This window comes from Nothobranchius furzeri, chromosome 12 (genome assembly GCF_043380555.1).
Source record: "Nothobranchius furzeri strain GRZ-AD chromosome 12, NfurGRZ-RIMD1, whole genome shotgun sequence".
In the NCBI taxonomy this organism is placed as follows: domain Eukaryota; kingdom Metazoa; phylum Chordata; class Actinopteri; order Cyprinodontiformes; family Nothobranchiidae; genus Nothobranchius; species Nothobranchius furzeri.
In genome coordinates, this window is record NC_091752.1 from 48,184,546 (window position 1) to 48,209,733 (window position 25,188).

A 25,188-nucleotide genomic window follows, 5' to 3' on the forward strand; every position below is an offset into this window, starting at 1 on the left:
TGTAAAAAAATAGTTAATTTTTAGTTATTAGAATTTCCCCCCCAAGCCGACACACACACACACACACACACACACACACACACACACACACACACACACACACACACACACACACACACACACACACACACACACACACACACACACACGTACCTGTCTTTCTATTATCATAGTGAGGACCCTCCATTGACTTCCATTCATTTTTGTGACTCCACTATGCCTAACCCATACCCTAACCATAACCAATGCTGACCTGAGGACCAAAAAGATGTCCTCACTTTGTAAGGAAAATGGTCAAAATAGTCCTCATTATGTAGTATGTACAAGAACACACACACACACACACACACACACACACACACACACACACACACACACACACACACACACACACACACACACACACACACACACACACACACACACACACAGTTGAGTCCGCCTACTGAAGGTCTGTTTCCTGTCCCAGTCAGACATCTGCAGCTGTGTAGATAACACCATGCTCACATTTTGGTAAGCTAAAAATGTTCCTCCCGTCTTCTCTTTTGTGTTTGCAAAAATCTACAAAAGTAGTTTTTCTTGATTATAGATGAAAAACAATACATTACAATGTTATTTCCAGCTAAACTAAAACATGTATGCAGTTGAGCAGGGAGGTTAATTATTAGTTAAACACGAGGCCGACCCAGAAGCTGCTTTTCACTTTCACTCTTAAATGGTTTGGCCGCTGATGTCATTCATTTTGTGTGCTCCAAACGTCTGGTTTGCTCAAGTCCGGTGTACAAAAAAGCAAAGAGGATAAGAAAATAAAAGCCTAAGAGATATCAGCCTTGTAAAATAAGCTAGCTGGTTATAATATTAAAGGTTATTAGTTTGGATTACGTCCTTCAATGCCAGTGAGAGAAAAGACGGAGCATCTCGTCGGAGCAGGAGGGATCCACTGTCCCGTTGAAGATTCTGGGTAAGAGATCGAGATAAAGAGAATATCGTAAACAATCTTGCTTCTCAGACAAGGAGTGGCAGCAAATTCAGAGTTCCTGTCAGTTGGTATAGAAATGTGTGTGTGTGTGTGTGTGTGTGTGTGTGTGTGTGTGTGTGTGTGTGTGTGAATGGGGATCTAATATCTCATCCCCGGGCCCGTCGCCTGGCCTGCACACGAGTCACAAGTTAGCTTCCATTGTTCAGACAGTAGCATTTAAGTGAGAACCTGTTTACCCCCAATGACAGGGTCCCTGAGCAGTGATGAATAAACAACATGGGGAATTCGTGCTCTGTCCAGAATATGAGGGGCAAAACCAAAGGGAAGAAAAAAACTAATCAAACTAAAGACAAAGATTCTGACTTAGAGAAAAGTGGAGAAAATTCCTCACTTGAACAGAAGAAGCCATCTGTTTCAGAAGAGGAAGGACATGTAGAGCAAACAACAAGAGAGGAGACTGTAGGTTGTCGAAGAGAAGAAGCATCTTGTACTGTAGAGAGAGCTGGTCCTTCACAGCAGTGTACAACAGCTGGAGTTAACACAAACAGGTAAGACTTCTGTTTCCTCTACTTAAAGGGGCGTTATGGAAGATTGGCAGCCAAAACATGTATAGAAATAATAAATGTCTTCTTCATACATTCTCCTGCAATGTCCTGGTCCTGTAGAATGAGCCCTGGCATTTTTACTGTGCTTTACGTCCCTCGGCTTCGCTAGGAGCACGATGTGATTAAGGGAGTAAAGAAGATGTTGTACCGGAATGAAACAAACACTTTTATAGTTCTCTACAAGATATTTATTAAACAAAAACGAAGCTCTTGGCTGAAAAGGGAACAAAAAGGTCTTCCACGACTGGGTATTATTAAACAAAAGGGATTTCTAATAAAGAAACGATATCTAATAATAAACTAAGGAACACAGCACAAGCCTAGAATAAGGCTAAACGGTAAACACAAAACTGCACCAAAAGGGTGAGCAAAGTCTCTCTGTAACGAGGACACACGAATTACTACTAATATTACCAAAACTCAAAATACCACTCAGGTTGCAAAACAAACGAAAATACCACTCAGGTAACAAAACGAAGAAATACCACTCAGGTAGCGAACGGAGACTTTAACGTCTGTAAAGCGAGGAGAGCTAGAGAGGAGAGCAAACACCTCCGTGTCAACACCCTTCTGAACATCTCTTCCAGAATATCTCCCAGAGCTCCCTTTTAAGAGGGAGGCTCAATTTATCTAACAGCCTGCAGCTGTGCAGGCAGTGGACCGAGGGCCTCTTGTGGCCAAAAGTAGACGGTGCACGTCACACTCCCCCCCTCAAAACAACAACTAAAAATGACGAACTAAAGAGAACTCCCGCTAACTACACACAAAAAAAAACTAACTAACTAACCCCTAGATCTCAAAGGTGGGCAGATTAAACACAAAATATCTCACGGCGCTGATCCCCAGCGCCGCGGAGTGTTCCCGAGATGTCTGAATGAACAGACAACACTAGCCTTATCAGAGATCGAACAATCTAAAACCTACAAGGGAGTCTCAATCGAAAAACTGCGGGAAAGGGCGTCAGCCATGAGGTTTTCTGTCCCTTTCTTGTGGCGGATGTCCAAGTTGAATTCTTGGAGGAGGAGAGCCCATCTCATCAAGCGCTGATTGTGGTTGTACATTCGGTGGAGGAAGACCAGCGGATTATGATCTGTAAACACAATGGTGGTGAATGCACTGTTGCCAACATAAACAGAAAAATGTTGCAGGGACCATATGAGGGCTAGGGTCTCCTTCTCTATGGTGGAATAACGGCGTTGTGCAAGGTTAAACTTCCTTGAGAAGTAGCAGATGGGGTGATCAAGTCCACCAGCATCTTCCTGGAGAAGCACAGCTCCGGCTCCGGCATCAGAGGCATCGACCTCAAGCTTGAAAGGTCGAGAAAGGTCAGAAGCTGTAAGAACTGGGGCACAACAGAGTAGGTCACGCAGAGCAAGGAACGCCTGGTTACATTCAGAGGTCCAAGAGAATGGGATATTGGTGCTTAACATATCTGTGAGAGGTTTGGCAACAGTGGAGAAGTTACGGCAAAAACAGCGGTAATACCCGGTCATGCCCAGAAATCGACGGAGTTCTCTGCGTGTGGTCGGTGGCGGAAATGAAACAATAGCCTGGATTTTATCAGACAGCGCCCTCACTTGGCCCTGTCCTACTTCCTTCCCTAAATAACAGACAGTGGCTTTCACGAACTCACACTTGGCGAGATTTAGAGTCAGATTAGCCATCTTTATGCGGTCAAAGACTTGAGCTAATATCTGGAGATGCAGATCCCAGGACTGAGTGTAGATGACTATGTCATCAAGATACGCGCTGCAATGAGGCACATCACACAAAACCTGGTTCACTAGACGCTGGAAAGTAGCGGGGGCATTCCTTAAACCGAACAGCAACATGGTGTACTGGAGCAGGTTATCTGGAGTGACGAAAGCAGACACTTTAGATGCAAACAGAGTTAGCGGCACCTGCCAATAGCCTTTTAGAAGATCCAGTTTAGTGACAAATGTAGCTGAACCCACACTATCCACACAGTCTTCTACACGAGGCAAAGGAAACAAATCTGGGACGGTTTTTGCATTTAACTTGCGGTAGTCAGTAACAAACCTATGTGAGCCATCAGGTTTATTTTCCAATAAACATGGAGAGCTCCAGGAACTGGTGCTGGGCTTTGCTAGGCCATGTTCTAATAGATAAGTCACCTCCTTTCTCATTAGTTCCCTCTTCATCGGACTAGCCCTGTAAGGGTGCATACGAACGGGGACGGAATCAGTAAGGCTGATGTCATGAGTTATTAGGTGGGTCTGACTGGGCACATCTGAAAATAGTTCTGGAAAAGAGTGAATTAAATGAGAAAGCTCCTCCTGTTGCGAAGAGGTGAGGTGACCCAAACTGGACGACAGGTTGGAGAGAGCTTCGGAGTTGCAGAGACGTGGGGTGACAGGGGGCAGCGAACTCCACGTCACAGCATCATCTTGCACAGTATCAGGCAGTGGGGGAGAAACATCTGCAGAGACTAAACAAGGCTGAGTCACAGTGGTAACATGTTCATGAAATAGCTTCAAACGATTCACATGACAAGTCATGGTTTTCTTTCTCATTAGAGGAGTCCTGATCACATAATTGGTTTCACTGAGCTTGGAGAGAACCTCAAAAGGACCCTCAAACTTTGGAGACAAAGAGGAACCCACAACAGGACTCAATAACAAAACCTGGTCTCCAGGTTGTAGCACTCTAACAACTGCTTTTTTGTCAAACTTTACCTTCATTTTCTGCTTTGCTTTGCTTAAGTGTTGCTGAGCTAGGAGATTAGCCTCCCTTAGCCTTTTCTGGAACGTCTTGACAAACAAAGGTGCACTAACACCTGCAGAGGGAGCTGGCCACAAAAACTTCTCTTTCAGGGCTTTGAGGGGGCCCCGTGGAGAGTGGCCAAAAACAAGTTGGTGGGGACTGAATCCAGTGGATTCCTGAATGGTGTCCCGAGCAGCGAATAACACAAATGGCAGACCATCTTCCCAAGATCTGCCAGAGGTAAAACAATATTTCTTTAACATGGACTTCAGAGTCTGATGCCATCTTTCCACGACTCCCTGGCTTTCCGGGTGGTAACTAGAAGACTTGTGATGTTCAATGTGCAAGGTCTCTGCTACTTGAGCAAAAACCCGTGAGGTAAAGTTGGTGCCCTGGTCCGATTGTATGACTTTAGGCATTCCAAACACAGAAAAGAAACCTGTTAGGGCCTTAATGATGTTAGCAGTTGTAATGGAAGATAACGGTACAGCCTCAGGAAAGCGGGTGGCAGAACATATAATAGTGAGAAGATATTTCTTTCCTGAACGAGATGGAGGAAGTGGACCTACACAGTCGATGACTATGTGGTCGAACGGGGTGGAGATCACAGGAGTGGGATGTAAGGGTGCTGGTCTTATTTTCTGGTTCGGTTTTCCCACGGTCTGGCAGGTTGGACAACACTTACAATAGTCCGAGACCTGGCGTTTTAATCCGGGCCAAAAGAAATGGTACAATATGGACTCATACATTTTGTTTATTCCCAAATGTCCAGACCAGTCACCCTCGTGAGCTAGAGCCAAACTGTGGGAACGGAACTTAACAGGTACCACAATCTGTTTCACATTCCCCCAGTCAGCCCCTTTTGCAGAGGGCTGAGCCCAACAGCGAAACAAAATGTCATTTTCTAGCACATAAGCAGTAGTGCCACTAGCAGAGTTAACATCAGCAAAAGCTAGGGCAAAGAAGGGCTTCAGAGTTTCATCTGAATTTTGAGCTTCCACTAGAGCATCACAGGTTATGGGGAAGTTCTCAGGAGTAACCTGAGGCAACACACGAACGGCAGAATCTGGTTGTTTACCAGAATCTGAGAAAAGCTTGCTCAGAACGGAACCTTGGAGGGTTATATCTGGATCCCTCTTTGCTTGAGCTCGAGTTAGAACACAGGCAGGCAAACTGTCAGTACTCTCTTGCACCTCTGGTTCTGTGATGAGCTCAGGAACAGGCACAACCAAACCACCTGCGGCATCATTTCCCAGGATAAGATCCACCCCTTTCGTTGGCAGATCGTCCACTACAGCCACAGCAAAAATACCAGAAACTAAAGGACAAGACAGATTAATCTGATGCACTTCAGCAACAACTGTTCTCATTTCAATGCCTTGTAAAATCACAGAGTAGCCAGCTCGGTTCATTTCGGAAAAAGGCAAAACGTTCTTTTTAATTAGCGTTTGTGAAGCTCCGGTGTCTCTTAATATCACCACTTTTTCATCTGTTGCAGAACCCGGAAGTGATACACGCCCCTCTGACAAAAATGGTTTGTAGCTTGAGTTGGGCTTGGTTACATTTATCCCAGCACAGGGTTTTAATGAACAAAGAGCCACTTCCGGTCGGGTTTTTCTGGGCGAGTCGCCGTTTCGTCTGTTTTTCTGCTTTAGAGCATAACAGTCCCTGATGACATGGCCACGCTTGTGGCAGTAAAAACACTCAGAACTCTCAGTAGCAGGGCGAAGTTTAGGAGGAGATTTGACTCCTCGTACGGGCTCTGAACGAGTTTCTTTGACTCGATGTGTGAGAGAAAACTGGTCAGCGAGTAAGGCGGCTTCGGAGAAGGAAGTAACCTTCTGTTCATTTAAGTAGTGTACTAGTCTTTCGGGGACATGTCTCTTAAATTCCTCTAAGAGGATTAGCTCTTTGAGCTCAGCTAGTGAAGTGACATGAGAAGCAACACACCATTTTTCAAACAAAACCGATTTGTTATGAGCATACTCGACGCAAGACTGATTGTCTCGCGGTGTTTCGGAGCGGAACCGTTGCCTGTAGGCTTCCGGTACGAGTTCGTAAGCGTGCAAAACAGTAGACTTTACCGTATCATAATTAGCACTGTCTGTTAGAGACAAAGCAGACACCACCTGAAGAGCCTTACCTGTCAACTTACAGGTCAAAAGCAAAGGCCAGACATCGCGAGGCCACCGGAGTATCGCAGCCATCCTCTCGAAAGCAAGGAAGTACCCATCCACTTCAGTCTCTCGGAAGGGAGGCAGGAGTGTGAGGCATTTGCTGATGTCGAATGGTGTCGTAGAAGATGTAGGAGTAAGCGGAGTCTCAGATGGCGGTTGGACATCCCCAAGGGGAGGCGAAATGGCGGCGTCTGAGTCCTTGGCTGGTTGAACAGTCCGAACAGTGGCAGGATCATGCTTCCTGCTCTGTAACGTGAGCTCAAGTTCTCTCAGTCGAATGTCCGCGTCCAGTCTTTTGAGTTCAATCTCATGTCGTTCCTCGGCCTCAATGTGCAAACGAGCCAGTCGGAGTTTCAGGCGAGCTCCGGTTAACGGAGATGACGAAGGGCTCTGCTGAGGTGAAGCGGACTCCGAGGAGCAGGCTAGTTCAGGCTTCTCCATCCTCTCCTCTTCGTTAGTCACCGGTGGTGACGGAGGGCGTGACACAGGCGGAAGAATCTCTTGTGCAACCAGGAAATCCAAGACGAACTGACGTAGGGCGTCTTTCGTTAGCTGCTTGGGGACGAGCAGACTGAAGTGGGCGGCAACCTGCTGCAGATCGGATTTTCTGCAATTCTCCAGCAGCCGGCGCGATGGAGCCTCCACAAATGCCTGTACGTCAAAGGTAGACATGATTCCTGCTTCGCCTCTAAGAGAAAAAATAAAAGGTTAGTTCCAAGCACAGTACAAATGAAAATTACGGGTAAAAATGTTATAAATAACAAAAAATCCCGGACGAGCCCCCACTCTTTTACGTCCCTCGGCTTCGCTAGGAGCACGATGTGATTAAGGGAGTAAAGAAGATGTTGTACCGGAATGAAACAAACACTTTTATAGTTCTCTACAAGATATTTATTAAACAAAAACGAAGTTCTTGGCTGAAAAGAGAACAAAAAGGTCTTCCACGACTGGGTATTATTAAACAAAAGGGATTTCTAATAAAGAAACGATATCTAATAATAAACTAAGGAACACAGCACAAGGCTAGAATAAGGCTAAACGGTAAACACAAAACTGCACCAAAAGGGTGAGCTAAGTCTCTCTGTAACGAGGACACACGAATTACTACTAATATTACCAAAACTCAAAATACCACTCAGGTTGCAAAACAAACGAAAATACCACTCAGGTAACAAAACGAAGAAATACCACTCAGATAGCGAACGGAGACTTTAACGTCTGTAAAGCGAGGAGAGCTAGAGAGGAGAGCAAACACCTCCGTGTCAACACCCTTCTGAACATCTCTTCCAGAATATCTCCCAGAGCTCCCTTTTAACAGGGAGGCTCAATTTATCTAACAGCCTGCAGCTGTGCAGGCAGTGGACCGAGGGCCTCTTGTGGCCAAAAGTAGACGGTGCACGTCACACTGTGATTGACTGTTTTTCTGTAAAATCACAGAAAAAGAGAGCTGCTTGGGTCGAGCAGGCTGTTTCATGCGTGTTCACGCTCAGGCATAGCCCGTAGCATTTGCTATCCGTAGCTTTAGCAGCATAGCAATCGCAAGCATAAAAATTCAAAAGTCCGTGAATTTTTATGCTCACGATTGCCCCTCAGGCCAAAAGCGTAACCGCAGCTTCAATAGTAGGCTCGTGCACGAGGCGCGCATGCTGTACGTGCACACTCCTTAATAAAAATAACAGCTGAGACAGTCCCTTGTGTGTGTGTGGGGGGGTGGGGGTGGGGGGTGGAGGACAGGAGAATGCACAGCTAATTAATTAAATAATTTGGTTCTGTACCTTTCTCTTCAGCACAGCTGACAAAGGTTTATAATGGGTCAGTCCCCCTGCATGCTCAGATCATTCCCTTCCCTTGCTTGAAAAATTGTTCCAAAATGAAAGTTGAACCCACATCTTTTTTATCTGTGAATTCAGTGCCGTTCGGCGAGTCTCAGATAAAAATTTGGGCATCTTACTGTAAAAAAAATATACCATTAATGTAAAAAAGAAACTCTAAATAAACTATGTTTACATCCAGAATTGAACCCAAGTCTTCTACATGGGAGTCAGACATCTTACTAGGTGAGCTACACACCAGTAACATACAAAGTATCTTTAACTTTTATATCCTTGATGACAGCTGAAACAACATCAATCCAAAGAACGGTTTTGAGCGAAAATGGCTATTTTGTTGCTAATTTGCAGGAAATATCTTGAAGAAAGTTCTACAGAAAGTAGCTAAGGGTCCTCAGAAATGTAGCTAGGTTCATCACTAGGCGTTAGGAACAGCGACAAAGTTGCTGAGTTGGCACTGCCTCTCTCTCTCTGCTGCTAAAGCTATGGATAACAAATGCTACGGGCTATGCCTGAGCGTGAACGCGCATGAAGCAGCCTGCTTGACCCGAGCAGCTCTCTTTTTCTGTGATTTTACAGAAAACAGGCAATCACAGTAAAAATGCCAGGGCTCATTCTACAGGACCAGGGCATTGCAGGAGAATGTATGAACAAGAAATTTATTATTTCTATACATGTTTTGGCTGTCAAACTTCCATAATGCCCCTTTAAGTTTATAAATAGTTACAATTGAGATATGTTATACACCATTGGGAATTTTCCAGAGGTGTGACCAAGTCACTGCTTTGCAAGTCACAAGTAAGTCACAAGTCTTTTCCAGTGAAGTTTCGAGTCAAGTCCAAGTCAAAGACAGTCAAGTCCAAGTCCTTAACTTTGAATGTTCAAGTCATAATCAAGTCATCTGTCTAACTTCAATTTAATGACGATGATAATAAATACATTTCAGAAATAAAGCTTCATGTTTTGGCTGTCAAACTTCCATAACGTCCCTTTAATAATAACCTGTATAATTATCGATCTGACAAAAAAGTCACCAATTGGAGATGTAAGCCTATCTAATTGGTAACTCTGTAAAATGAAGTTGCTTTTGTCTTGACAGTCCATCTGATCATCTGTCAGCTACTTTTGAAGAGGAAGGTGAGTTGTACAGTACACCATTCTTTTCATGCTGCTTAATCCAGGCCACAAAAGCTTTGAGAGTCGCACTAATATTGTTACAAAGTTTTCTGCCTCAGCTTTTATGATGGCAGCGTTAATACGCTAGAGAGAACAGCATTCAACTGCAATGTCCTTTGACATGAAAAAGAAAGACCAAGCGTGTTCACTTTCATTTTCATCAAGAAACGTCTTGAGGGTGCCTAAGAATATCCAGCTGGCACCAGGACCATCTCCTAAAGGTTTCTTCTACAGCACGGCTCGGGTTAGGGTTAGGGTAGAGGTTTCTCCGGCAGGTGAAGAGAAAAATGTTGGATCAGCATCCAAAGGAACAGTAAAGAAGCAGTGTCTGCCCAAGAAAATAACCAGAGATGGAATTACCAGAAATTTGGTTTCAGAAAACTTGGCTAAAGTTGGCTAATATCAATCAATCCTGTGCAACAGTAAAGCGTTCTGGAACCATTTGCGGTGATGTCAAGAGTTCCCGATCCAGAAGGACCAACACTGCAACACTTAATATAAACAAATTTAATCGTAAATTAACGCATTTAAAAGTCATAGTAAAATACTTCAGCAACCACTGAACCATCTGGAATAAGATCTAAAACCTAAAGTAGCAAACTCTGTCAAAACCAACACTTGCCATTCCCAAACATTTGACCAATTATTTCAATGTGTGTAAAAAATCTGGTAGTTTTCTTTGTTGTGTCATATTTTAACCGTGTTTATTTTATTTTTGAAGCTAAATGGGTGGACAGCAAAAGGGCAGATCTTATTCAGACTGTCTCTTCAGCAAAGTGCATAGCTGACCAGATGCGTCAAGAAGGCATGATCCATGGAGAGACTTATAACCAAATCTGCACTTTAGCAACAACCCAGGATCAGATGAGAGAACTCCTCAGAGTACTTACAACTAACAGGCTCAAATCAGCGTTTTACAGAAGCCTCAGAGAAACTGAACCAGAAAGTTTTGAAGGTGAGTTTTTTTTCTTCAGGTTTTGACTTAAGACATAGTAATCACAATGCACAATGTTACGATTGATATTAATATATACAATTGCCATTGCTGTAAAATGTTTTTTAACTTTTATTCTTACAACTGAAGACGCTTTAAAAAATGTCATCAAAAAGAACAAAGAATATCTGAGAAAAAAGTGCACGTGGGAGTATGAAGGCAGTGAAAAAGCCCGTAAGGAGATGAAATCGTTGGACCAGATCTACACAGAACTTCACATCGTCCGCGGAGAGAGTGAACTTGTCAATAAACAGCACGAGATTTGGGAGCTTGAAGATAAGTTTAGGAATCAAACAGCAGAGGGCATCACAATCAACTGTAATGACATTTTTAAAAGTACACCTGAGGATTACACAACGCCAGAGACTGATGGTAGAGAGGTGAGAGCCATCCGAACGGTGATGACGAAAGGAATTGCTGGGATTGGGAAAACCGTCTCTGTGAAGAAATTCATCCTCGACTGGGCAGATGGAATAGCCAATCTAGACCTGGACTTTATTTTCATGTTTCCGTTTAGGGAGCTAAACCTAGTCAAAGATAAGGATTTGAGTCTTGAGAAACTTGTAAAAGAATTCCACCCGGAGCTTAAAAATATAACAGTTGCAAAAATATTTGTCAACCACAAGGTTTTGTTCATTTTTGATGGCCTTGATGAAAGCCAATTTGAACTGAACTTCCGAACAACACAACTGTTGACCGATCCCACAGAGACGTCTTCAGCAGACACTCTTGTGACCAATCTGATCAGGGAACATCTTGTTCCCTCTGCACTTGTCTGGATAACTTCAAGACCGGGAGCAGTTCAGCGCATCCCAAAACAATACATCTGTCAGTGGACAGAGGTCGGAGGTTTTGATGATCCACAAAAGTCCCAGTACTTCAAGAACAGAGTTAAAGATCCAAAGATTGCTGAAAAAATTATTAACCACATTACAATATCCCGGAGCTTATACATCATGTGTCACATCCCCATCTTTTGCTGGATTGCCTCAAAAGTTCTCGAGCATTTGCTTTTAAGAAAAGAAAATTCTCCACAAGAAACCATAAAGACACCTACGACTCTTATTGAAATGTACACCCACTTCTTTTGCATTCAGATGGAGGTAGCTACTGACAAATATGGCAGTAAGAGTTACTCAGATACGGCAGAGATCCTCAAGTCAAACGAGGAGTTTATTTTCAAGCTAAGCAGAATGGCCTTTGAAAAACTGGAAAAGGGGGAAATCATATTCAGCAGTGATGATCTAAAGAAGTATGACATTAGCATTGACACAGCTGGAGTCTACTGTGGATTGTGCACGGCCATATTCAAAGAGGAGAGTGTGTTTAACTCAAAGAGACTTTATTGCTTTGTGCACCTGACAATTCAGGAGTATTTTGCTGCTCTCTTTGTTTACAAGAGTTTTGCAAGCAAAAGGATCGATTCTCCAAACCTCAAGGACTTCCTGCTGATAGGATCTGAAGAGGAACTCAAAGCCAAGTTGGAGGAACATCCAGTGGATCTACCCTTGGATGAGCTAATGGAAATTGCAATAGCCAATTCAGCTTTGCGGAAGACAGGAGAGCTGGACATGTTCCTCAGATTTCTCATCGGCATGTCTCTGAAGTCAACACAAGAACTGCTTCAAGGACTAATTCAGCAGACAGAGGACCACTCCGAAGTTGTTGAGGAGATTAGGAAAAGTCTAACTGACATAGATTTGTTAGATTGCTCCGCTGATAGATGTCTGAACCTCATTCACTGCTTGGCTGAACTGAAAGACAGCACCTTGTACGACACTGTGAGGCAGTTTGTGAATTCCAACCAAGCTCCAGAAACACAACTGTCCCCTGTTCAGTGCTCAGCTTTGGCCGACCTAATTCTGATGTCAAAGACACCTCTAGAGGAATTCAACCCCAAAAAATACAGACCGACAGTGAAAGGTCTTTTTCGGCTTCTCCCGGCTGTGAGGAACAGCAGAAAACTAAGGTAAGCTGAGTTTTACAATAAATATGCTTGTACTTGTATCTTATATTTGATTTAAAGATGTTTAAACCTCCCACTGTCCTAATGGGTGTGACCCCATGAGGAAAGTTGACCATTGAGCAGGGTTGATGTTTTATCCCTTGAGGTCCATGTGGCAGGGGTGAGGAGTGAGCACCACCTCAGCCCTGCCACATGGACTTCAAGGGATAAACCATCAATCCTGCTCAATGGTCACCTTTCCTCGCGGGGTCACCCATAAAGACAGTGGGAGGGTTAAAAGAGATGTTGTGTAGTTTTTACGATTAATCTCTGGCAATATCCATCAAATGTTGTTGAAAAATATTGGCGGCTTCATAACATGACCACAAAAATCGGGTCTAAAATACTTGGGAGCAGGTCTAAGACTCTGGGCCATATTTTCTTCTACTGGAGCCAGTGAGGAACAAAGTACATTTACTCATTTGTAACGTGAATACAAAACGTTTGACATTAGATTCGCTGCTCCTCCACATCGAGAGGAGCCAGTTGAGGTCGGTCGGGCATCTGGTCAGGATGCCTCCTGGACGCTTCCCTGGTGAGGTTTTCTGGGCACGTCCAACCAGGAGGAGACCTAAGGGGAGACCCAGGACACATTGGAGGGACTATGTCTCTCACCTGGCCAGGGAACGCCTTGGGATTTCCCCAGAAGAGCTGGCCCAAGTGGCTGGGGAGAGGGAAGTCTGGGCCCCTCGACTTAGGCTACTGCCCCCCACAACCCGACTCCAGATAAGCGGAAGAAAATGGATGAATGGATGGATAATTAGTCACAACCCAGCTCAAATCCATGACAACATCGAGGGGTTAGGAATGGATCATCTGGCCTTAAGTCTATATATCACAATTTAATCTGTACAATCCAAGAATTTGTTCAGATTAAAGTCTAAAAAATTTGGCAGCCTGTGTGTTAATTGTGCGTTACAAAAGGAATTAGCGCTAATGAGCTGTCAATACAGATACGTAAGACTTTACTGCCACCCAGCATATTTTACTGAAGGATGTTTTTATGCTCAGCATCAGACTGCTTGAACCCAAACCAGGTCTCTGTCTTCTGTACAAACACTTCCTGGTCCACCTGCTCCAGCAGCAGCTGCTTTCATCCAAAGTCAGCACAGCTTGTCGACCTTCCTGCACATTCACAGTAGGTCAGTAGAGTCAAAATCTCTTCCAGTGGCTACATTTAAATAATTTCTACCATATTCCGCTTTTACTTTGTATTACTACAAGGGGTGCAACACCATATTTAAAGTTAAAGGGTTAACAAAATCAAGCAAGGAGCCAAAAGCTCTCACACCAAATGTTTGCCCACAGATGCTCTCTGGGCTGGAGGTGGAGTTGGGTTGAGATGAGAATGATGTCAGGCTTCTCCAGTCATCCTTGGATGGTCCTGCCTCAAGTCTCGCTGCATAAACCTGAAACAAAAACTTGCAAAGCAGGCGCTCACATTCAATATTTAAAGACACCATGAATGTGTGTGGGTGAGTAGGCGGGGCTTTCAGCAGCACTTCCTGAGTGTTCAGACTCAGAGGATCTTACAACACCTAAAACTATAATTTGACTTGACTTTTAGACAGATGTAGGTGTGGACACCATGCCCAGGTTTATGTGTGTTGGTAGTATGTGTTGAAGGTAGTTGGTACAAACATATGAATAATTAAAAGGTGTGAAATATTGATATGACATTTACGGGGTTTTTCCTGCATTCAAATTTGCATGGCGGCCGCCTCCAGCTAATTGTGTGCCGCCCCAGCCTGATTTCACTCTGCCCCCAGCTTTATGGATGTTATTTTAACTGCAGTTGCAGCGTTGCGCCACTACAGGGGTGCTGTATCAGCAGCAGTGCACCAAAAAGCGCTAAAACCGCTGCAGAAAAAGAAGATCAATAATAGCTTTTCTCACTAGTTGCTACCAAGCCCCCACATTGCGGCTCAAAAATTGAGGCCAACCCGGAAGTACCAAAAATTGCAGTTCCACCCTCATCCGCTGGGGGCTGGTGTCAGAAGCGAGCAAATCCTCATTGACTCCCATGTTAAAAATACCAATTTCACAGCAGAAATAAACATGTTTACAACCTGGTTCCAAAACATGTTTTTGGTTTAAATGATCTAGTTTACACTCATGACAACTCTGAGGGGGGTGAATTTTTTTTCTCTCACTTTTCTGTTTAAGTGTATTAAAAGCCTAAAGTTCTGTATAATTAATGAGCATCAGACCCACGTGACCACAGAGCTAGCTCCGTGGAAAGGCCTCAGTAGAGCCTCGGTCTGGCTTGGGGTCTGTTCCGGGATTTTGAGTGTCTGTGTTTGTGTATTCTTTTTTGTATATTTTTTGTGCAATTGTTGGACTAAATGACTTGCTGTGGCATTAATTGCGCTAATAGAGCGTCCATGGATTCTCCACTTCATTTTTTTGGGTAAGTAAAATTATATTTATGTATTTTAGGTCACTGCCGAGCTGAACGAAGATTTTAACATGTACTGTTTAACCATGAAATTTAAATGTAATAGGGTAAAACCCAGTGCATTTAACATAATGCTGCACTTTAGAAAATGGGTTGAAATATAACATGTTGGTGGAGCTGGGTTCCGACTATCGGCTTGTGGAGCTCTCGGGAGACCTCTGTTTTCCACCCGTTTCTTCCCTCCCCGCATCTCTGTCTGATCGCGGCTTCTGTCTGCTGTGCGGGCTGATGACTTGTGGAGCTCTGGAATGGAAACCTATATATTCACATACATAGTCTGGCTTGTCAGGCTAGATACGAGTCACATGACTGCTACAAGTCTGCTCCGCACACAGGAGCAGGTGTATGGCAAGCCGTTGTAGTATATAATTCACAAATGCTTGAACGCAATTTAAATTGGATTATTGCCAACCCATACATAGTAGACATGCCACCTTTACATTGTTAGCAGCAGAAATTAAATGTCATAACCATTTCCAATACAAATGCATGTTAATGAAATGCATTATATTTTACTGGATATATTTATATGTTATTTTGACTAAGATCAGTGTTATTAATACAAACCTAAAATGTTACTGAAATGTAGGTCAAATATTAAATATTTTAACTACAAATATCAGATGGGAAAAAGGAACTAAACACCAATCTAATGCACATTATTGAGCCTTTTATAATATTTTGCCTTTAAAAAAGTGAGGCAGTTGAATGCACAGAGTATGCATGTGCTGGCGCAGGGTCAGGATGGTACCACCTCTGCCTCAATTTGAGCCAGGAAAAACCCTGTTAGTGAATGACCCTGTTTGGGGTCATGAATGTATGCTTTTGTAAAGGTGTAGACAAAGCCATATTATTTGTATTGCTCCAGTATATTGTAACGTATTCTGTCTTATCAATGTTACAGGATCTCAGGTGTAGATCTTGATCCCTGGATTGGTGAAACCATCTCATCAGCTTTGTGGATGCCACGCTCTTTGTTAACTGAACTTCACCTGACATTAAGTGCTTTCTATGAAAAAGGTTCAAAGCTGTTGGTGGATGGACTGGAAAACTCGCACTGTAAACTGGAGGCTCTAAGGTTTGTGGATGTTTTACCTGTACTTTTGTTCTTTTGTTGTTCATTTTTATTAGGAAGTTTAAATAACACCATGGTGTCCACACACACACACACACACACACACACACACACACACACACACACACACACACACACACACACACACACACACACACACACACACACACACACACACACACACACACACACACACACACACAGGACTGTCTCAGCTGATATTTTCGTGAAGGAGTGTGCACGTACAGCATGCGCGCCTCGTGCACGAGCCTACTATTGAAGCTGCCGTTACGCTTTTGGCCTTAGGGGGCATTCACGAGCATAAAAATGCAAAAGTCCGTAAAGTCCCTTTAAAAGTACAAAAAAAAGAAGGTGCAAATGTTTTATAAAATTGATTGTATTGCTAAAAATGACATTATTGCTGTTTTTTTTTCTGTGTCTTTGCAGTCTGTCGGGATACGGGCTCTCAGGAGAAATGCAAAAAAGTTTCGCGTCAGCAATAGAATCCCTCATCCCAAACCTAAAAGAGCTAGAATTGAGTGACAACATAGTGAAATGCTCGTTGCTGTCAGTGATCTCTGCTGGGCTAAGATGTCCTGGACTGAAGACGCTGAGGTTGGTAGCATATTCCTAAACACTGAAATATGGCAATTTGACCCCTGCTGCTATACATCCTAAGCATTTGTTCACCCAGGCTGTAGGCACCTTTGTTTTAAAGCTCTGTTACTGTAGGAAGAAAGCAAAGCTAATGAAATTTAAAGGTTTCTATTTCTGAATTTTTTGATTTTCTCCAAATTCAAAGACTCAACCGAAACCTTCAGATCACTGAAGTGTGTAATGAGATAGCGACAGCCTTCACTGCTCACTCAACGAATCTACAGGAGCTGGAACTGAGTTACAACACTTTAAAAGATTCAGACATGGAGATCCTCTCGGCCGCCTTAACGAGCACAAAGTGTTCACTGAAAGCACTGAGGTAATAATAATTATTGTATAGTTTTATTGCTCATTAAGCCTCTGATGCTTAAACCCTGTCTGACACATAGACCTGTTGCGTGAAGAATAATAAGATAACTGTCTTTATTACGGCTAAGATGTTTGTTTAATGGCAGATTTATCTGACAAGGTTCATTTGTCATTCAGTCTCAGTCACAACAAACTATCTGCAAAAGGTTGTGCGACACTGGCATCAGCACTCATCTCCAGACATCCACCTTTGAGAGAACTAGACCTGAGCTGGAATGACCTGCTCGATGCTGGAGTGATGGAGCTCTGTAATGTGCTGGAGAACCCGTTCTGCCCTTTGGAAACTCTGAGGTTAGAATAAAATGACTGCTGGATTGAAATTTGCATAATTTTTGACAAATTAATCTTCCCATGCAACAATAGGTGTGCAACAATTTTAGAAATAACCTTTCAGAATAATTTCCTGCATTTCTTCTCCTATTACATTTGGCAATGACGATAAAACCAATAAAGAGAACAATTAGTGGTAATGTGAGATGATATGAAAAAAAAAAAAATAATAAAAATATCTGTCTCCAGGCTGTCATTCTGTAAAGTCACATTTGACGGATGTTCTCGTCTGGTGCGGGCTCTGGCATCTGATCACTGCAGCCTGAAGGAACTGAATCTGAGCTTTAACCACCTCACGGAAGAAGGAGCCCAGATGCTGATGGAAAAACGGGAGGATTCACGATGCAGTCTACAATCTCTCAAGTATGTCCAAACAGCTGTCTGAGCTGTATTAGTGATTTATTACTGTTTAAAATGTGATTATTTTTTTTGCTGCTGCTCCATTTTTTAGTGTGGACCAAAACGAAGAATGCTGGGTGAACCTGAAGCTACTGCGGCAGTGTAAGTCTTTTCACTTTCTGGCATATATATATATACACATATACATATATACATATACATATATATATGTATACACGTATATATATATATATATATATATATATATATATATATATATATATATATATGTGTATACACACATATATATATACACATATACATATATATATATATAGGTAGACATACCTATATATATACATATACATACATATATATATATATATATATACATTCATATATATATATATATATATATATATATATATATATATATATATATATATGTGTGTGTGTGTGTGTGTGTGTACATACATACTTATATAAATATGTGTGTGTGTGTACATACATACATACATACTTATATAAATATGTGTGTGTGTATATATATGAATGTATATATATATATATATATATATACAGTTGTGGTCAGAAGTTTACATACACTTGTAAAAAATATAATATAATGGCTCTACTGAGTGTCCCATTATTTCTAAAACTCTGATTTTTCTCTGATAGAGTGATTGGAACAGATACTTCTTCGTCACAAAAAACATTCATGAAGTTTGGTTCTTTAATGTCTTTATTATGGGTTAACAGAGAAAAGTGATATGTATGTATATGTATATATATAGGTATGCATACATATATATATATATATATATATATATATATATATATATATATATATATATATATATATATTAGGGCTGGGACTTTAACGCGTTAATTACGATTAATTAATTAGAAAAAATAACGCGTTAAAAAAACTAACGCATTTAATCGCAGCTTGCATTTCAAGCACGACGGAACCTTTGTCATTGCACGATTTCCTCGTAGACTGAATATCACTGACGCACACAACAATGCACAGTGCTAATGGCTACTAAAACGGAATAAAAACAGAAAGAAGTTGCCTTGCTTGGACTGATGCAGGACTTAGGAAACACGTCCGCCTCTTTTCTTAACTTGGAAAAAAAAACTTCCAGACAACAACGGAGTCCGTGTCGCGGACATTTTTTAGAGATCGTCTCTGCTGCAGCTGCCCGGTGGCACAGGAAACTTTACAAAAGTTGCGGTAAGCTATATTTTTATTAACATTTACGTAACATCTGTGCAGCGCTGAAAGCACCAGACAGAATAATTCTGTGTCCTAACAGTAGTTTGTGAAAGTAGTCAGACAAACGAGAGGCACCTGGCTGCCGCTGGGAGAAAGCTCAGTGTTCTCACTACTCTGTAAACAATCACAGACAACGTGTCTTAAAGTTGAAAACAGAAGTTTAAGTTAAAACAGAAACACTCTGAAACTTTTCTGATGATTTTCTAAACAATTCTGTTGAGGAATTATATGTTTCTGAGACGAGTCACTGTCTAAACATCACATCACATGCATTACTATCATTAAGCAGCGAGGTGTGTTGAAGCTGTCATCAGCTAAGGGGCGGATGCTTAAGTGCATCGGGGCAGCGAGGAACGAGGAAGTTGTGATCAGGCTGGAGATCACACCAGATTCGCTGCTGCAGGCGTGAATCTGCAGGTCTGCAGCATCCCCTTCTTAACGTGACATCAGGACTTACCATGTAAGGAAGGTCCGCTCACCTGTTCGTCAGATCATTATTTCCTCGCCATGATCTTTTATCATCCCATCCTCCTCCAGTCATCCAACTAGAACCAGTTAGTGTTCCTGATCATTCTCAGAATATGCCATGCCTGCTCTGGTGTTAAAAGTTAGTACATTTAAGTCCTAGATCATATTTGTGCCTGTTCTATCATTTTGAAGGATTATTATTTATGTGTTTTTACTACATTATGAGTAGAAGTGCTAATAAAAACTCCCAATTATACAAACAATTGAAACTGGAAAAATTAGAATCTGGTGCAAAGTCAAATGTATTTCAGTAATTCAACTAGACAGAGAGACCATTTAAAGGCTCAGGAACCCTTTGCAGGTGTTTTCTATTTGTAATTATAAATTTTAGTTGATTTGGGTTTTGTTTCATATCACACAGTGATATTTGAATAATTAAAATGCATTTTTTTATTAAAAGCTTTAGTTTACAGTAATAACCATGTCTAATGTTTGATTCTCTGTCTCATAATTTTAATTAAAAGTTTTACTTTGAGAGCACATTTTCCTGAACAATTAAAATGTGATTAATTTAGATTAATTAATTATAAAGCCTGTAATTAATTAGATTAAAATTTTTAATCAAGTCCCAGCCCTAATATATATATATATATATATATATATATATATATATATATATATATATATATATATATATATATATGTGTGTGTGTGTGTGTGTGTGTGTGTGTGTGTATGTATATATATATATATATATAATGTGTGTGTATATATATATATATATATATATATATATATATATATATATATATATATACACACACACACTCAACAAAAATATAAATGCAACACCTTTGTTTCTGCTCAGATTTTTCATGAGATGGACTTAAAGATCTAAAATTCATTCCAGATACACAATATTTCCATTTCTCTCAAACATTGTCCACAAATGAGTCTAAATGTGTGATAGTGAGCACCTGTGCTTTGCTGAGATAATCCATCTCATCTCACAGGTGTACCACATCAAGATGCTGATCTGACATCTTGAGTAGTGCACAGGTGTACCTTATACTGCCTACAATAAAAGGCCACCCTGGAATGTGCATTTATATATATATATATATATATATATATATATATATATATATATATATATATATGTATATATATATATATATATATATATATGTGTGTGTGTGTGTGTGTGTGTGTGTGTGTGTGTGTGTGTTATGATCTATACAGTATGGCTTGTGTGCAAGCTGCCTTTGTATGTCAGATTTGGTTTAAAATTAAAATAATTAAAAATAATTATTATTCTGTTGAAACTGAGACACTTGTGTTAAAAAGTTATTTCATTTTATTTCAAGTCAAATATTTAAAATATGAGGATTTAAAAAATGAAAAACACTTATTATCAGGTCTCAAAATTATTGGAAGTTTAGAAGTTTATAATTGACCTAATGACAAAAAAAAATAGCCAGGTACAATTAAACAACCTTTTACTAATGTGTTTGAAAAAGGCTATAGGTGTTTCTGCTTACCTTCCATGTTTATTTGACAGCTATAAGCTGTGAAGCTCAAACACAGAGAAAATTAATAGATGCTTTTTTGTCCCATTTGGAGACCCATATGGTTGCACAAAATCAAGTTAAAGATGATTTTTGCATATGCCCCCTTTAAATAGTTGCTAGCAAGGAAAGTGCCTTTGGTGGTCAGCCAAACAACAGAAGGCCTTTGCAAACCCTGCCTATTTATGATGGATACACTACAGTGTACATTTTTAATTCTACCAATTCTCTGTTGCTCAACTTCCACTAAAATTTACTGCTTACATTTGTTAGTGGTCATTGCTTGCGCAGAAGTTACAAAAACGAAGAAAATACATTTGTTTTTAAGAGCACTGAAAATTAATTCAAAATCAAAAGAAATGTTCAATGAGGGCAAAACTTCTGAATTAGTAACTGATTTTGTGACTGCAGATGCCTGCAAACTGACGCTGAACCCTAACACAGCAGGAGTCAACGTCGCTTTGAGCAAGGACAACAAAGTAGCAACTTATGTTCATGAAAAGCAACTGTATCCTGATCATCCGGAGAGATTTGAGGGTCCACAGGTGCTGTGTGAAGAAGGCCTGACAAGCCGCCACTACTGGGAGGTTGATTGTGTCAATGTGGATGAGGTGGGCGTGGCATACAGAAGTATTCCCAGACAGGGAGACTGTTCAACAGAATACTCCTTTGGAAAAAATGAAAAGTCTTGGTGCTGGGATAGAGAAGGAAAGTTTTACCACAACAATTCTTGTCACAGTTTTTTGGCGTCACAAACAAATAACATAGGGGTGTATCTGGACTGGCCAGAAGGGATTTTATGCTTCTTTGATGTTTCTTCCGACTCACTGACTCATCTGTATACTGTATGTACAACATTCACTGAACCACTCCATCCTGGGTTTGGGGTCCGTTAATTTCATGAATCAGTGTGTCCTAAAAAAATAAATATAGAATAAATAAAATAGAAAACAGTAAAATAAGACAATTCAGCTCACTTTGAAATTGTGGTGCAATGTAACATACATTTGAGAAAAAATGTAATAAAATGTGGATGTGTCGAATAGTTATTCAATAAGAACTTGTTTTGAATTAACTCTTTGATGTCATTAAAAAGAGGACCAACAATCTTGAGCCCATTTTAAAGAACCTTTATAAAAAGTGTCCTCGTTCAGATTGTGAACGCATATTTATTGGACTGGAGTAAGAATATTTTTAGTTTTATTGTTTTGAGCTGTTGCTTTTATCGGCAGGACTGTTGATTGTTTGTGTGCTGGTTTTATTAATCTTACTATTCTTACAGTTGATCTAACCTTATAAGTTGAATTGTTTGAATTGTCTGTTCCTGACTTTCATTGTTTGTTTTAATCATATTTTATTGATCTTTTTTATTCTGTTCATTCTGACTGTCTTTAAGGCGCATAGTTCAACTCTCATGCTGTATTTTAAAATGTGCTGTACAAATAAAATGGTATGGTATTTGTAAACAATCAGCAGAGATGGCAAACTGGAACGATAGCAAAATCTGGGAGCTTAATGCATTGTAGCGCTTTGGAGACCTCCGATTAAAAGACCCCATACAAGTGTAGGTCCTTTATCATTCATTCATAAAGACTCCTTATGATAAATAACAAATGGAAACAGATCTATCTCTCTCTCTCTCTCTCTCTCTCTCTCTCTCTCTCTCTCTCTCTCTCTCTCTCTCTCTCTCTCTCTCTCTCTCTCTATATATATATATATATATATATATATATATATATATATATATATATATTTTATTTTTTAATAAATCGTTGATTTGATCAACTGATCAACTCTCTAAAGCTGGGCGTACACTGTGCGACTTTTTCACTCGCAGCACTCAGCTTCAGCTCAAACTGTACGACTTCCTCGCAGAGCAGATCTCACGAGTCATGTGCTCACACTGTACGACCCAGTTCTCGCATGCGACCTGACTGCTCACACTGTACGTCTGGTAGCAACACGTCGGCCCTAAAAATGTGCTAAAAATAGCAGTTTTTACTCAACACGTCAGACTTTTTTGTCTTGCCTGTTGTCCTTCGGGAGTGCTGCAGGAGGACACACAGGGATTTATGGGGGTTGTATGAGGAAAACGAAATAAAGAAAGTTAATCTTTGTTTTGTGATCAGTTTAATTTGACATGAACACGACAAACACGCTTTCTTGACAATATTTGTGAGTAAAAAAAAACGTGTAGAAACAAAAACGAACAGCGTGTGTTATTAGCAAAATAGCGAGCGACCAGCGTTGATGCAGGATTGCGCGCGCATGCGCCGTGAGCGGTTCTGATACTTTTTTGGATCGTAGCTGCTCGCAGCTGCTCGCAGCGCCGCTTCAACAGTGCGATACCCTCACGAGGGACGAGCGAAATATTAAACACACCAGAAGTCCCTGCGACCTCACGACTGCTGATCGGCGGCTGGTCACGTGGTGTTAATCGCCTCTCGTAACCCCCTGTACACTACACGACGCTCAGTGCAAAACCCGCCCCGATCTTGTGGATTCTCGCACGACTGGAAAATCGGCTCAAAAAAGTGAAAAAGTCGCACAGTGTACGCCCGGCTTAAGGGAGAGGCCAGCCACCCTGCGGAAAAAACAAATTTTGGCCGCTTGTACCCGCGATCTCGTTCTTTCGGTCACTACCCAAAGCTCGTGACCATAGGTGAGGGTAGGAATGATGATTGACCAGTAAATCGAGACTGAATCATCTCTTTTCACCATGACAGACCGATACAAGGCCCACATCACTGCAGATGCAACACCAATCAATCAATCAAAGCTTTATTTATAAAGCACCTTCGGCGACCCTGTCGTCGGGAAGCCCAAGGCTCTGAATGAAAATGAATCCGCCTATCGATCTCACATTCCAGCTTTTCCTCACTCGTGAACTAGACCCCAAGATACTTAGTCTCTTTCCGGAGTATTTCTCTTATCAGATGGCACATCTAGTGGCTGAGGAGCATACCACACATCGCAATAAATTTTGAAGCACATGCGGTGTTACAGCTGTTGCTGTTTGTCCCAGAAATCTGAAGCTGCAGATGACAGTCAGTGCTTTTTCTCCTCCTTCTCCTACCTGCACAGCTGCACTCACTTGGACTGACCACCTCCTGAGCAACATAAAAGGGAGAGCTGCCAGGAGGAAGAGGGAGGCTGGATCTGCGCCAGTTCTCTCACCTGCTCCATTTGTTTATGTTTTAATGGCTTTTAAATGGGTTTTAGTTGTTTGAGCTTATTGAAGCTTTTAGAGGTTTTTAACAGATGAGGGACCAGAGTGCTGGCTTCGTTTTGGCTCCCAAACTTATGTATAAGTCAGTGGACTTTGTTTGTGAATGTTTGGGAGCATTTCGTTGTCTGTTTTAAACGTAAACCCATGGTCATTTTAACAATGTGTTTTAAGTACTTTTAGATTTGGAGCTTTTTGCCTTTTTAAAATCCTAAAATAAAATCCTTGTTTACAATTTTAACACCTGAAACACATGTCTCTGTGTTACTCCCTGTCCCTCTTTTTTCCACCTTTAGAGGACGTAACACAATGGGGGCTCGTCCAGGATTTTTAACTACATCAGACCTTGAACAAATGTACAATCCCTTGGTGGTGGTATTTGAATGGTGTTTTATTTGTTTTAAGGCACATGTGTCAGACACAAGGCCCGCGGAGCATTTTTATGTGGCCCACGAGATGAATATCAAAAATATATTAAAACTGGCCCGCTGGCCGATTTTACCGCAAAGACTTCAACTCCCATGATGCTTTGCGGCGTTAGCGCGGAGCTGACGCGCCCCCTCCTTTGTTTTTTTTCCAGCGTCTGCTGCCGGTGTCTGCAGCTCCGCTGTCTCGGACAAACTAAACACTCCTCTCACTCAGCGCCGAGTTCACTCAGCTGTTTTCTGACGTCGAAGCCCAGAAACGGCGATTCTAGCCGCTCAGTAATGTGTTCACGACTGAAAGAGAAAGTTTTCCAACTAACTTCCAGACAGAGCTGATATAACTCCAGCGAGCAGCAACACGCTCAAACCAGCACGGCTCTGTGGTCACTGTCGTGTTTCCCCCCCGACACACAACAACGTGGTCAAGCTGCTCAGACATGTTCAGCAGCACAAACCTATGTGAGCACCTGTTGTCATCTAATGTTGTCATTATTATGATGAAGAT

General features: G+C 41.5%; 1 protein-coding gene across 4 annotated transcripts; it reads left to right on the forward strand.

The window, feature by feature from the left end:
• Positions 1-446: 446 nt before the first annotated feature.
• LOC107390555 (NLR family CARD domain-containing protein 3) lies at positions 447-22,599 on the forward strand. Of its 4 annotated transcripts, none has more exons than XM_070542036.1 (13): positions 447-513; positions 1,228-1,527; positions 9,414-9,451; positions 10,212-10,445; positions 10,575-12,453; positions 13,527-13,631; positions 15,852-16,025; positions 16,470-16,637; positions 16,825-16,998; positions 17,166-17,339; positions 17,568-17,741; positions 17,830-17,879; positions 21,444-22,599. In XM_070542036.1, exons 2-13 carry the CDS (start codon positions 1,256-1,258, stop codon positions 21,926-21,928), a joined length of 3,927 nt encoding a protein of 1,308 aa, XP_070398137.1. In that variant the 5' UTR covers positions 447-513; positions 1,228-1,255; the 3' UTR covers positions 21,929-22,599. The 4 variants fall into 4 exon arrangements, with proteins under 4 accessions (XP_070398137.1, XP_070398138.1, XP_054606426.2 ...); XM_070542037.1 differs by lacking the exon at positions 447-513 and adding an exon at positions 524-961; XM_054750451.2 differs by lacking the exon at positions 447-513 and having other exon boundaries at positions 524-1,527.
• Positions 22,600-25,188: the final 2,589 nt, after the last annotated feature.